This window comes from Coturnix japonica, chromosome Z (genome assembly GCF_001577835.2).
Source record: "Coturnix japonica isolate 7356 chromosome Z, Coturnix japonica 2.1, whole genome shotgun sequence".
Lineage (NCBI taxonomy): Eukaryota > Metazoa > Chordata > Aves > Galliformes > Phasianidae > Coturnix > Coturnix japonica.
Window position 1 is genome coordinate 18,260,338 of NC_029547.1, and position 12,849 is coordinate 18,273,186.

At 51.6% G+C, this 12,849-nt stretch overlaps 2 protein-coding genes across 2 annotated transcripts; both read right to left on the reverse strand.

Annotated features, from left to right (window-relative positions):
* Positions 1-6,338: 6,338 nt before the first annotated feature.
* MCIDAS (multiciliate differentiation and DNA synthesis associated cell cycle protein) lies at positions 6,339-8,798 on the reverse strand. The gene is made up of 5 exons (XM_015848708.2): positions 8,227-8,798; positions 8,062-8,134; positions 7,598-7,782; positions 7,381-7,491; positions 6,339-7,260 (listed from the first exon to the last, which is right to left on the reverse strand). The coding sequence occupies exons 1-5, from the start codon at positions 8,503-8,505 to the stop codon at positions 6,871-6,873; spliced, it is 1,038 nt and encodes a 345-aa protein (XP_015704194.1). The 5' UTR covers positions 8,506-8,798; the 3' UTR covers positions 6,339-6,870.
* A 456-nt stretch (positions 8,799-9,254) lies between these two features.
* CCNO (cyclin O) lies at positions 9,255-10,627 on the reverse strand. Its single transcript, XM_015848707.2, has 3 exons — positions 10,328-10,627; positions 10,037-10,222; positions 9,255-9,959 (listed from the first exon to the last, which is right to left on the reverse strand). The coding sequence occupies exons 1-3, from the start codon at positions 10,580-10,582 to the stop codon at positions 9,474-9,476; spliced, it is 927 nt and encodes a 308-aa protein (XP_015704193.1). The 5' UTR covers positions 10,583-10,627; the 3' UTR covers positions 9,255-9,473.
* Positions 10,628-12,849: the final 2,222 nt, after the last annotated feature.

A 12,849-nucleotide genomic window follows, 5' to 3' on the forward strand; every position in this document is an offset into this window, starting at 1 on the left:
CCCCACTGCATTCCATTCCATGTCATCTCAGAGGAATGGTTTTTCTTCAGTTCTGTAACGCTGTGTTCCTGAGTCCATTCAGAGACCCACTGTGGTAAAGAAATTGCTGTGTGAATTTCACCAGGAGAAATAAACTGCATAACATAAGAAAAGAGAAGAGCACAATACTAGTGTACATATGAACTGAGCTGAGTTGGGGGCTGTCAGACAAAACAAAAATAAAATGATAGAAAACATGAATCAGTAAATATATCTGTAATTGAATCACTAGCAGCCTTCATTCACCCACTATGAGAACTCGATCGATTTTAAAAGAGTGCAAAATGCCCAAGGACGCGTTTGAAACTGAAATGTGTTAGGAAACCTTCTTCATCTGTTTATTTCCAACTGAGATATGAGTTAGAGAATAATAAAAACATCTTTTTTTGTTGTGGTACAGTGAAGGCTATGTTGTCCCTTTACAGTGCAATAATACAGACCTGCTTCAAATGTCAAGTAATGTTTCCAGGCATTTAGCATCGCTCTTTACTTCTAAATAGTTCTATGAGCTCTTCTTTGGATTCATTTAAGGTTAGAATGCTAAACATTTGGACCCCTACACAGAGCCAGGGGAGGTGGGGTGCAGACACAAAACAAGGAAACCTCCATTCTGAGCTGCCTGAAGGAAGTGTTAGGCACTGAGGGGTTACCCCTGCACCAGAGCACCTGTCTGCAGCCCTATAACAGCCACCTCTAAATTCACACAAGTGAAATTACACAGTCCAGTACGCAAAATGGAAGTTCAGTTGTTTAAGACTATTTGGTGAATGCAGTATAGACTGGCTATTTGCAATATGCCAGCATAATCACAATATTTGTTGTGAATTGAAACAATATCTACTTACACCTGCAAACTTTGCTTTCTGCAGCAATGGCACGTGAATCCGTGATGTCTTATGGTTATCTTGAATGAGGCCTTCTGGTTAAGAAAACAAACGTAGCTTTGAAATGCAGCTCTTAGATTGTGTATTGTCTACCTCTGATGAACAGAGATTATCAAGTCTAATTACAAGGTCTTAGCAGTTCCTTTAAGAGTATCTGGTATGTAGTAGTCTTCTAAAACAGAAAATGCAGTTGCTACCTCCATTTATAATAATGAATATACAATATTTTATTATGTTCTTGTTGCCTTCTTACTTGAGACTGATTTTTGTCTAGTGATCTAGGTGAACACAATTCCACAGGCACCAACAGAGTTTCTCATTTTTACAGCCAAAGCTCTGCTTCTGCACTAGCAGTGTGTGAATGTATGCAAAATGATGAGTGAAAAAAAGCCAGCTATGGTTGCTTCCAGCTCAAAGGAAGTTGTTTCTTCAGCAAAACTGAAGATGTATCTGTGAAGTTCATGTCTTCCTATCCTGAATAAGCCTGACTCAAAGACCACAGAGCAGGCCATCAATCTCATTTATTTCTTTGAAGGGGCTGTGGGAGATAAATGAACAGCCCAGGAAGAGTAGTACAGAACTTTCAAAGAGATTGAATAGGAACATGGGAGTTTCCAAGTTGATATCTTAGTACCTAATAAAGACACAAACCACAGAGACACTCATTTATTCAAAATATTCATACTTAACATAGGATGCTGGACATGTGATAAAGTAAGTTACAGAACTGTGTAAGAAATTACAACTTGCTCATCTGCTTTCTCAGAAATCAGGAAAAGCTTTTCTAAATATCCATGTCACTAATTCCTCTTCTGTGAGAAGGTCAGGGTCAGTGCTCCTTGCGCTGGTGGCTTTGCCATGTTCTATGCTCTGTGTTCTATGTTCTATGCTCTGTGTTCTATGTTCTATGCTCTGTGTTGAAGTTCTAGAAAGAAAAAAGATTTTAAGAATAAAGAATTCAATCTGGGGAAAAAAAAATAAATAAATAAAGACATTTTATATATACTTTATATATGGATTCACCTCTCTTTCTGACATTTTTACCCTTTGTCCAAATTCACACTTCAGCAGTTTTCATGTTTTTAATTTTGCAGAAGTTTTGATGTTACAGATCAAAATTTCTAGAGCATTTCCACACTCCTTTCTTTCCTCTCACTTTCAAGGTGCTTAAATTTCATACAGGAATAAAAGCAGATACTGCTGAGATGAACTTCTCTTATCTGGAAACTCCACACATGCCAGAAGCTGAAATTCAAACTCTGTAACTTTGATTGAGCGCCCAAAATTTGTTGGATATTATTCAAATGCTTTCATAGGATCCCAGAATCTGTGTTGTAACTGCTGACTGGAAAAATTGTGACAGTATTCCGAGGTGTGCTTCTGTACAATAAACAAATTAATCTGGCTAAATATTTCACTTACATGGAAAGAGGTTAGGGCTGTAATATATATGTATTACATTTATTTATTTAAACAGCTAAACTGTTCAGTACATTGTAGTCAATGCTTTTGTGCTGAGGCTTATTTTTGTTATGCTAAATGGCTATTCTTACAGTAAGAAGTAAAATAAAATAAAATAAAACCCACCTTCCCTATTTACAAATACCGATTTATCTTCAAGTAACACTGTCAGTAGTGGAAACTGAAGTTCCTTGTGTCCAATCCACTTCAGCTAAGAGAAGGTGAATCATTTCATGGCACCTGCTACACATAAGTGTAATAACCCTTCTCCTTCTAGGCACTTAGAAAGATAAACAATTTAGGCTGGCATTTTCCTGATGACATTGTCATGAGCTCAACCTTTTTTCTGAGTCAAGCGTGTGTAAGAGTTCACACAAAAGTAACAGGACACAGACTATAAGTGCTTTCTGAAGGCTCATAGCTTCTCTGGGAAGTGTGGATTCTGGCATTAACCCCAAATCCCAAAACGAGACAAAAAAAAAAATAATAATTCTGAAGATGTTGAGTCCATGGCTGGCAAGGAACTCTACTTATAAATAATGTATGCAAACACATAACAACAGATCTTGACTCTGTCTGCTCCGAGAGTTCTTCAAATTTAAAAAGAATTTTTCTGTGATGTGAAGAAATGGGCGTATTGTTCTATTTCATCTTTACAACAAGTAGCACTACAGTTTAGGGGCTAAAATACACATTATAATTGTCCACTGCCCCTGTTTTAGTGACCTGCACCTTGAAAATGCCAAAAAGCTTTACAGTTTGCAGCTATGGTACCCATGTTTTTTCCCCTCTTTCACTTCATCACCCCCAGCAGCTGACCCCACCATCACACCAGGGCTGCAGGATGTGGTCGGAAAGGCAGGTGATGAGCACAGGGTTACGATGCTGACACAGCTTTTACTGTACCCCGGAAGAATGCCACGAGTTGATATGGCCAGAAAGGCAGAGCTGTCTGTGTTGTGAATTAGCATCACAGCACAGGGTTCTCATGTCATTTCTTTTTATCTTATCTTATTAAAGATTTCTTTATTGCTGTGATGATCATGATCAAATGCTGTGCATCATCTTGTGTATTCCATGCTTACTCTTCTAAGCAAGCCTTTCATATTCAGTACATTTCCACTAACAATCCGTTGGCTATAAAGCAAGTAAGTTCCATAACAAGCAGTGAGCTTATCTTATGCCTAGGTGCAAAACACTCTTGTTTTGTCTCCTTTTCAGAGCCTCATTATCAGAGTTGACATACCACAAGGCTGAGCTGACCTCTCCATCTCCCACAGTCTGAGACCAACTGTTAGCTCTATGGGACAAACAGCCTAGGAATAAAGAGAAAATCATAGAATCACTGAATGGCCTAGGATGGAACGGGCCTTCAAGCCCATTGAGCTCCAGCTTGTCCTGTCACTATTAGACCATATTATTTGCCTGGTATCCTTCATTCTGTCACAGCCTTCCCAGACCTGTCAGTCTTTGGTGGAGCCCTCCACTCCTGTATTAGCCATGTCTGTTCCCCAGCTCAGTGCAAGTGTATTCCCACCCCAGTTTCAATGTTTTCTGCTCTGACTGTGGCTAATCCACTCCACAGTCCCCACATTTTCACTACAAGGATATCTGATAGAGCAGTGAGAAGTAAAAATGCCAGTTTATGTGAGGATTGACAGTGAGGCCCATGTTTGAAAATGTGTTTGGGCTTGGTTTATGATGGCAGTGTACACTGGGATGGAAGGTGGGCATATGACCTCAACAACCCCTGATGAGAGCAGAGTGGGATAGTGCAAGGCCATGGTCTGAATCAGCACATTCATCCTCAAAGCCCTATAATTCAGAAATGATTGGGTGCATTAACTTGTTGCTTTTGGGGTTTGGCCTTCATCCCACCTCCCATGACATTTCCTCCTACCTGCACACATATGCTCTGGGACAACTCATGGTATAGTCCAAAAGATGTGATAACAGCTTTTCAATCAGCTTTGCCATTCTTCCACAGGTTGAAAGTGCTGTGACCCCCAAAACCATAATATTAGAATATAAAACTATGAAATCGTAAGATACTTTTTAGAAATGCCTTTATTTTTAGTGAGATATGTGAACGTACCCATGAACACAAATGTCTTTCTCTGGGAGAATTCAGTGATTTAAAAAACCTTTTAGCATGCAGATTCTGATCAACTTCCCATGTTTTGAGCAAGGATGTTGGGATGGTGTCACTTACCTAGCCTCATGTGGGTGCAGTGACCAGTTCCAAATCACACTACATCTCTATGCTGCAGCTTCTCACTGTCACTCAGCTACATTTAAATACCTGAACTGAGATTCTGAATTTCCGGGAGTTATCTCCATGTGAGTGGCAGCTGTAGGAACCTCTGTGCCTCAACAGTGGCAGCCAGTCAGGTCAAACAAATCACCATGTGGTTTGGGTTGGAACAAACCTTGAAGACCAAGTGTGATGGCAGAGTTACCACCCACCTGGTCAGGGCCTCATCCAACCTAGGCTTGAACACCTCCAGGGTTGGGGCACCCACAGCTTCTCTGGGCAGCCTCACCATCCTTCGAGTAAAGGATTCCTTCCCAGCCACAAGCCTGTGCTTATGGATGAGTTCACACCAAAGGAAGCACATTTTTATCCCTGTGGAGAGTAGCTAAGCTTCACGGACAGGCAGTGATCCTCCTTTATGATACACTGAACAGCCTTAGCAACCCCAAGGAAAATGCCGTGATGAAACCCAGCCTTCGGTATCACCTCTAGACCAGGAAATAGGTAATACTGCCAATAAAAAGAGCTTTCACAAGTAAAGATTATGCTTGAAGGCCATTTTTTCCTTTGCTGTCCTAAAGACACCAAAGATTTCTGACTTATTATGCATCTGCTTACTAAAGTGAAGTTTCCCTCTCTGTTATTTCTTTTCAATCAAGCTGTATCCAAGTTCCACTCTTATTTTTTTAATGCACACCTAAAGATTTATCCAATGAAAAACCCAGCTGCACAGCACAAGGCTTATGTGGAATTCAGGTCTTACATCCAACAAAAGGCCCTTAAATAGCTTTGACCAGTGCTTTGGGGTGCATGCCCTGCCCCACACAGGGCATAGGAGGCAGATCTGCTGGGATGTGGGGTTTCTGGGCATGTGTGAAGCTATGCTGGTGGTAGTGGAGACACACCTTTCTCAGGGCCTGCTGGAATGGCTGCATGGTGGGAGTGTGCAGAAGGTCTGAGCTTCATCCCCCTTTATCCCACGCACTGCTGCCTGCTGGAAAGATGAAGAGCACAGCAGTCCTTCCACAGCAGAGCTGAGGAAAGCAATTTACTCCCTGAGTGCAGCTCAGCCCAGGTTTTGCCTCCCCTGCCCACTGCTCTCACACAGCATTTCTGCTGCAGTAATAAAGGTCTTTCCCTAAGAACTGAATGTCTGTGCACGTCCCAGGAACAAGCCCTCAGCATCCCAAACAGTGCTGGGATGGCACTGCCAGAGAGCAGGGCCACAGCTGCTAAAGGACTGCAGTACTGGGGAACACAGATGCTGGAGGAGCATAGGCACCAGAGGACCACAGACACTGAGGGGCCTCAGACCCAGGAGTCACACTCACAGCACCAAGGGCAGAGTTGTGGTCACAGGACACTGCTGGCACCAGAGTGGTACAGCACAGTGCTGCTGGTTTGCTGCTAGCCTGCATGGCACACTGGGACATTCGAGTGTTGAGAAGTGGAAAAACTGGTCATTACACAAGTATCAAATCTCCATCCTGGCTGGAGCATGGTGCCTTCACTGTTCATATGCCACGGGAAAGGAGTGGGGGGTCATTTTGTGCACGGTGTTGGGTGTTACAGCTCTCCAACCATGGGGGCAAATGACACACATCCACTCAGGAGACTGAGTGTCAGCGGCACCTCTCCTTGCTTCAGGCAAGAGTGCTGAGCAATAACAGCAGTGTGTTCCACCCTGAAGTTTTCTGCTTGGGCACAGGGAGCAAAGGAGCTCCACGGGGAAGCACAGCTTGCCGCTGGATTTTCTGTGATGAAAGCAAACATGCACGTGCAATGCAAAACTGCAATGTTATATCAGTACAAACCAACGGCAATTTTAGGCACTGTTTAATAGTCACACACGGAGTGCAAACACACATGGACAGCTGCAGACATGAATGAGAAACTGCAGTTTGTAAACACAGTGTATTTAAAGATGCGGCGGGCAGGCAGATCCAAACACACCAGAGGACACGCTCGTCGTGGCACGGGCCGTCTGCAGCCGCCGCTCCCGTCACAGCTGTAGTTTTCAGCTGCCGTTTTCCAGAGTTGTTTCTGCGTCCCACGGCACGAGCAGGGCAGATTTTCGCCATACAGCGGCAGCGCACCCATTATGCCGCTTACTGACGGCGAGTTACGAGCCGTGCCGACGCAGCCCTCCCCAAATCCCGGCGCCAAAGCACCTTCGTTCGACCCGCTGCTCGGCCACGAGCGCGCACAGCGCTCCGCTCTGCCGCCCCGCTCTCAGCGCGGCACCCATCGGAAGCGGTACCCGCCGCGGGCGGTTCGCAGGGTGTAGGCGTTGCCCTGCTGGAAGGCCAACGTGCGGATGCCGCCCTGCTCTCCGAATGCCGCCCGCAGGCTGCCGCCGCCTTCCAGCTCCGCGCCGCCGGGGCTCCGCGGGACGGCATCGCGCTGTGTGCGCAGCCCGCGGAAGGCGCCGTGCAGGCGCGGTCTCTTGGCGGCGGGGCTGCCCGCCAGGCTGCGCAGAGCAGCGCGGCACTGAGCCGACACAGCGCGCAGCATGCCCCCCACGCCCGCCGCCTCCGCGCTCCCGCAGCTCTCGGCGGGAGGAGGAGGAGGAGCGGGAGGAGGAAGAGCGTCGCCGTCGGGGCGCTGCGGGACCATCAGCTTCTGCAGGAGGGGGGAGAGAGGTTTTAGCGCCCCGTCCCGTAGCCCCGCACCGCCCTACCCCGGCACCCTCCGTGCGGCCCGGCCGGCCCGCGCCCCGCATTGTCGGGCGGCAGCACTCACGTCGAGCACTGCGGCCAGCTGCCGGGCCTGGCTCGCCAGCTCCTTCAGCTGCACGTTGCTCTCTCGTTGCGTTGCCAGCTCCTCCTGCTTCTGCGCCAGAGCCTCTTGCAGCTGCGGGCACGAGCGGGCACGGGGCGCTCGGGACCTCTCCGGCACCCGAGGAACACAGGGACGTGCCAGCGTCCCCAGCGGGATGACAGCCAGCCCCGGGCCCTACCTGGCTGTTTTCCTCCAGAGCATCCCCAAGTGCCTGCCGGTGACGCTCGGCCGCGTCCCGCCAGCACGTCTGCAGGGTCCCCAGGGGCTGCGGGCACACCGCAGGGGTGTCAAAGGCCACGTCCTCGACGAGGGAGAAGTCGAAGTCAGCGCAGTCCGGCAGCGGGGGCACCCAGGTGGAGGCATCTGGACAGAAAACCCCGAGGGTGATGGCACAGGGCTGGGGGTACAGACCCTGACTCACCGTCCCCATTCTGAGCACCCCCCTTGGGCTGTGTCTCTGCTGCGTACCCTGGCCCCACCTGGGTTTCAGTTCTACCCCCAAGGGGATGCACTGCAGTGTCGACCGTCATGAGACGGTCACGTCCAAACACCCGAGAAAGTAAAAACAGAGGGAGACCGAACGCAGCACCCAGACACCGCGTTGCTCTACATCTGGCCAGGCGAGGACACACATCTACTTGCCAGATATAAAATCATCGACGGTATCTCTGAGATCCTGGAAATCGAACTCCGGTTCATCCTGCAGGCACTGGCCCTGGGTTCGAATGAAACCCGGTGAAGAGGCGGGGTTGGCCCCGACAGCACAAAGCTCTCTCACCACCGTAGCCGCGCAGGGCCGCGGGTTACCTGCGACGGGGCGGCGGGGCCGACCGGGGCGGCGGAGAGGACGGGGCCGCGGGCTGCCAGCTCCTGCCAGTCGCGGGCGGCGTGAGCCCGAGGCGGCGAGAGACGGCGGTGGGAGAGGGTCGGGCCGGGGCCGGCGGGGCCGCGGGGGCTCAGCCCCTCTTGAGTTGTCCCCGCAGCCGCCCCGCCGGTCCGCGCCGGCTTCTTGGCTCCGCGTGCGGGCGGGCCCGCCGCCCGGTTGGGGCAGATGCTGCCGAAAGCCCGGCGGCCGCACTGCTCCATGCCGCCGCGTCAGCCCCGGCCCGGACGGCGCCTCCGCTCCGCTCCCCGCTCGGTGCCGTCCCGCGGGGCTGCGCGGAGCCGGAGCCAGAGCCAGCCCGCGGGATGCCCGCCCGCCCGCTTCCCTCCACCGGGGCGCGGGACCGTCCCGCCAACCCCGCGCCCGCTTCCGAGGATCCCGCGCCCGCGGTGCCGCTGACACGGGGCTGTCGGGGCGGAACCGCAGCGTACAGACCCCGCCCCGAACCGCTGAGGCTCCGCGTCGTGTCGGGGCGTTCGGCGTCCGGCGGGACACACCACCCGTCCGGCGGCACCGTGCGCGGAGTGGGGGCGGCCCTCCGGTACGGAGCTCTGTGCGCGTACGGGAAACGAAATAAAGACAGGACGCTACTGTGTTGTTGTGTAATGCGTCTCTCCCATTGATGTTTTAAACTTATTTCTTTACCTTACTTCTTCCCGGGACCACGCAGACACTTGGCTGCGAGCGCTTCCAGGCTCACAGACCGGCCGGGAAGGGTAACAACCCCGTGCTGTTACGTACCGTTCTGTTCTTTTAGATTTTATCGAGCTTATGTGTTGCTCTTCCTTTTCACGAGCATCACCGAGCCAGCGCACGGTGTGAAATGGGCGATTACGCCGACGGGTTAATTGTTAATTAACTGCTGGGACCTCTGAGCCCCGATGGGATCCCCGCTGCGCCCGTACACCTCCCTCCACCCCCCGCCCACGCCAGGCAATGAACACGCGCAGAAGGCGTACCAGAATAGTGTTTATTTAGCTCGCGTGCCGTTACTCTACGGATCGCTCTCCGCATAAATAACACAGCACCCGAGGTTGTGTGTGCTATTTGCGTGCTGGATGCAGAAACAAAACAGAACAGCCATGGTACAGCGCATATCCCTCACGGCACCACACGGGGTCACTTCCCGACCCGCGGACACGCACAGCGCCGGGCTCCCGCAGCTCCGCCGTCAAACGTTGTCCCACAGCCACGAGCACTTCTGCGCCACCTTCGTGGGCAGCACGGCAGGCAGCGACTCCAGGTTGATGGACACGAGAAGCCGCAGGTCGGCCATACAGTCCTGCAGCCACCGCGCGCTGTAGCCGATCATTCCCAGGTCCAGCGTGCAGGGCTGCAGCAGCAGCCGGTCCGCCAGCCCCAGGCAGGCCGCGGCCAGCAGCGACGGCGGATACTTGGTGAAGGTGTAGTCGGCCATGCTGATCTCTGCTACGCCCTGAGCCAGGTTCCACGCATCCGTCACTTGTTCGGGGTGAACGCCCGGCGCCTCCAGCCGCAGCCGGGTGAAGTGCTCCAGGAAGTAGCAGACGGTGGGCGCAGTGATGCTGAAGCCCAGCCTGTTCAGGATGATGCACTCCAGGTTGCAGAGCTGCTGCCCACTGAAGGTGTTGCAGCAGAGGGCGAGGAGCTGCTTGATGCTGGGGGGGTGCACCTCCACCTGCGGGAGGAAGGACGGAATAAGGAGAGGGGCTGCCGGGGAGTGAGAGAGGCCGGCTCTCACCCGCTCGGCCGTACCTGCTTGCAGGCGAGGAGCAGCGATGTCACCCCGACCAGCTGGAAGCAGTCGGCGGCTATCGGGGTGGTGCTGAGGAAGCGGTCGAGGATGTTGACGGTCAGGCAGAACGCCTCGAAGGAGTACCCGAGGTCGCGGTACACGGGGATGAGCCAGCTGATCAGCTCGCAGCGAGACTGAGCCGTCACCTGCGCCGGGAGAGAAGCGGGGTTAGCGGGATTAGCGGGATTAGCGGGATAAGCGGGATAAGCGGGCCGGGCCGGGCCGGGCTCCGCGCTCCCCGACGAGCTCACCTGCGGCTGCCGGGAGAGCGGCTCCCGCGGCTGGAAGCGGCTCTCCAGCTGCTTGTGAGAGCGGTACCAGCTCTCCCCGTACTCGCGGAAGTTCTGCTGCTCCAGGAGGCTCTCGCTGAGCACCGCCGCCGGCTTCTCCTGCCGAGGCCGCTGCCGCCGCCGCTTCGGGGGCAGCTGGTGGTGCCCGGGGCCGCTGTCCGGCCGCTCCGGGGTGACCCGGCGCCGCCGGCTCCTCTCGCCTGACTCTGCCACCATGGGCTGCACGCCGGGAGCCGCGCGCGGTGTCCGAGCGGCAGCGCTGCGCCGGCGGTATTTGAGCGCAGGGAGGCGGGGGGGGGCGGGGCGGCAGGAGATCGGTTTCCAAAACAAAAGCCACAACACTGCAGAGGAGGAGCCGGGCTGCCGCGCTCATCGCACCTTCGCACGGCTTCCAAGGGACCGGGGGATGCGGCCGAGAGCCGCGGGGTGCTGGGCGAGAGGAGCGCGGTCGGCGCTCTGAGCAGCGCTGTAAGGACGGAGGACACCGCGCAGTGGTACCGCACACACACTCGTGTCACAGCCCGCTCCCAGCACCACTGAAACTGCTGCGTTCTCCGTTTTGCCACGGCTGCAATAAACGACTTTTTGAGTCCCAGAGTTCTCATTGAGAACCCAGAGCGCTTTGACAGCTACAGATCACACCGAAATATTTTCACTCGATGTTACCAGGAAGCACAAACAGAAAAGGGGAGGTATAGGGAGGGAGGTAATTCGCAGTGCTGGGGGGCTCCTGTGAATATGGCAGAGCACTGCTTCACACAAACGGGGGGACATCGGGATGCTCCTATACTGCAGCCCTTGGCTTAAAGAAGCAGAGCTGAGGCCAAAGATGGCAATTTTAATCAGATATGGTTTACGATGAGTTGATTCGGAAGGATGCTCATCTGGGTGAAAGGATGGGAAAGAAGGTTACAGGAAATAGGCAGCTGAGATTGAAGCAGCCCCCAGTCCAACTGCAGCAGAGGAGATAGGAACTCTGCAGCCTGAGTTTGAGGGAAATAGGCATATCCTTAAAAAAAAAAAAAAAAAAAGTACAGCTGCCTTTAAAATAAAGCACAGCCTAAGAAGCACTTTTTACATGGTCTAATAGTGATAGGACAAAGGGGAATTGTTTTAAATGACATTCAGAATACACGTTGGGGGAAATGCTGTACCCAGAGAGCAGTGAGGCCCTGGCAGAGATGCCCAGAGATGTGGGTGCCCTTCCCTGGAGCCACTCAAGGCCAGGCTGGGTGGGCACTGGGCAGCCTGAGCTGGTGGGGAGCAGCTCTGCATATGGCAGGGGCTTTGGGACTGGGTGTGCTCTAAGGACCCTTCCACCCCAAGACAGTCTATGGTTCTGTGTTGTTGTGACCTCAGGGAGGAGGACCCAGCAAGAGCTGTTCCACATCTGTGTCATGTTTTTATGATTTTTGTTATCAGTATTTCACACCATAACATCATGTAAAGCACAGGGAAATAAAGAGTTAATGCTCCAGTTCTGTGGACTGACTTCCAGATCCGTCTTGCTGCCTGGCAGTGTGAGGCTGTGCTCCCCAGTTATTGCACCTTCACTTCAAAGTAAGGCCTTTGATTTTGGACACTCTCTCATTTTATTTATTAGCCTCAGTGTCAATTATATTGTACAATATTGTGCTATCTTACATTCTGACATCATGTTTAGTAAAATTAACTTTCCCCCTCAGACTGTTGCTGCTGTTCTGCCTTTGGTCCCACCTCCCATCCAGGGAGATATCACTGATGATACTGTTGTGTGGGGCAATGCTGCAGAAGTTGTTTTCATGAAAGCAGAGCAAATAATCCAAATTCTTCTGTAAGTTGGTTGTGCCATTAAGCACAGCAAAGTGAAAGGACCTGCCCAGGAAATTCAGTTCCTAGGTATAAAGCAGCAGGATGGATGTTGTCACATCCCAGCAGATGTGATTGACAAAATCACTGCCATCCTGGGCGTAGTGGGCTTTTGGAGTATGCACGTTCCAAACTACAGCCTCACTGTAAGCCCCCTTTATCAGGTGATGCAGAAGAATAATCATTTTTCATGGGGTCTAGTTATACATGTAAAAGAGCACGTAGGGAAAAGCAGTTTGGGTCCTTCCAGCCTCTGGGAAGGGCAAACCTCACCCTTGAACTGTTTTTGCTCAGGGACTCGGTGGGTGATGCAGAAGGATGGGGACATTCCACGTGTACTACAGGGGAAGCTGACGCTGGGGAGTGCAGTCAGTAATTCCTCAGTTATAGATAAATGCGTGAAATGCATTTTAATTATTGTTTGTAAGTATATATGTATATATATAAAGCATGATGTAGTGACATGGAATAAGGGGTGGAATTTCATGGTTTTATGTTTTTTGTTATCAGTATTCCACACCATATCATCATGTAAAGAGTTAATACTCCAGTTCCACAGACCAACTTCAAGAAAAGTCAGGGAAGAAAAGAACAGGGACACAGATTGATCCAGATGACTCTGCAACAGTTTGACG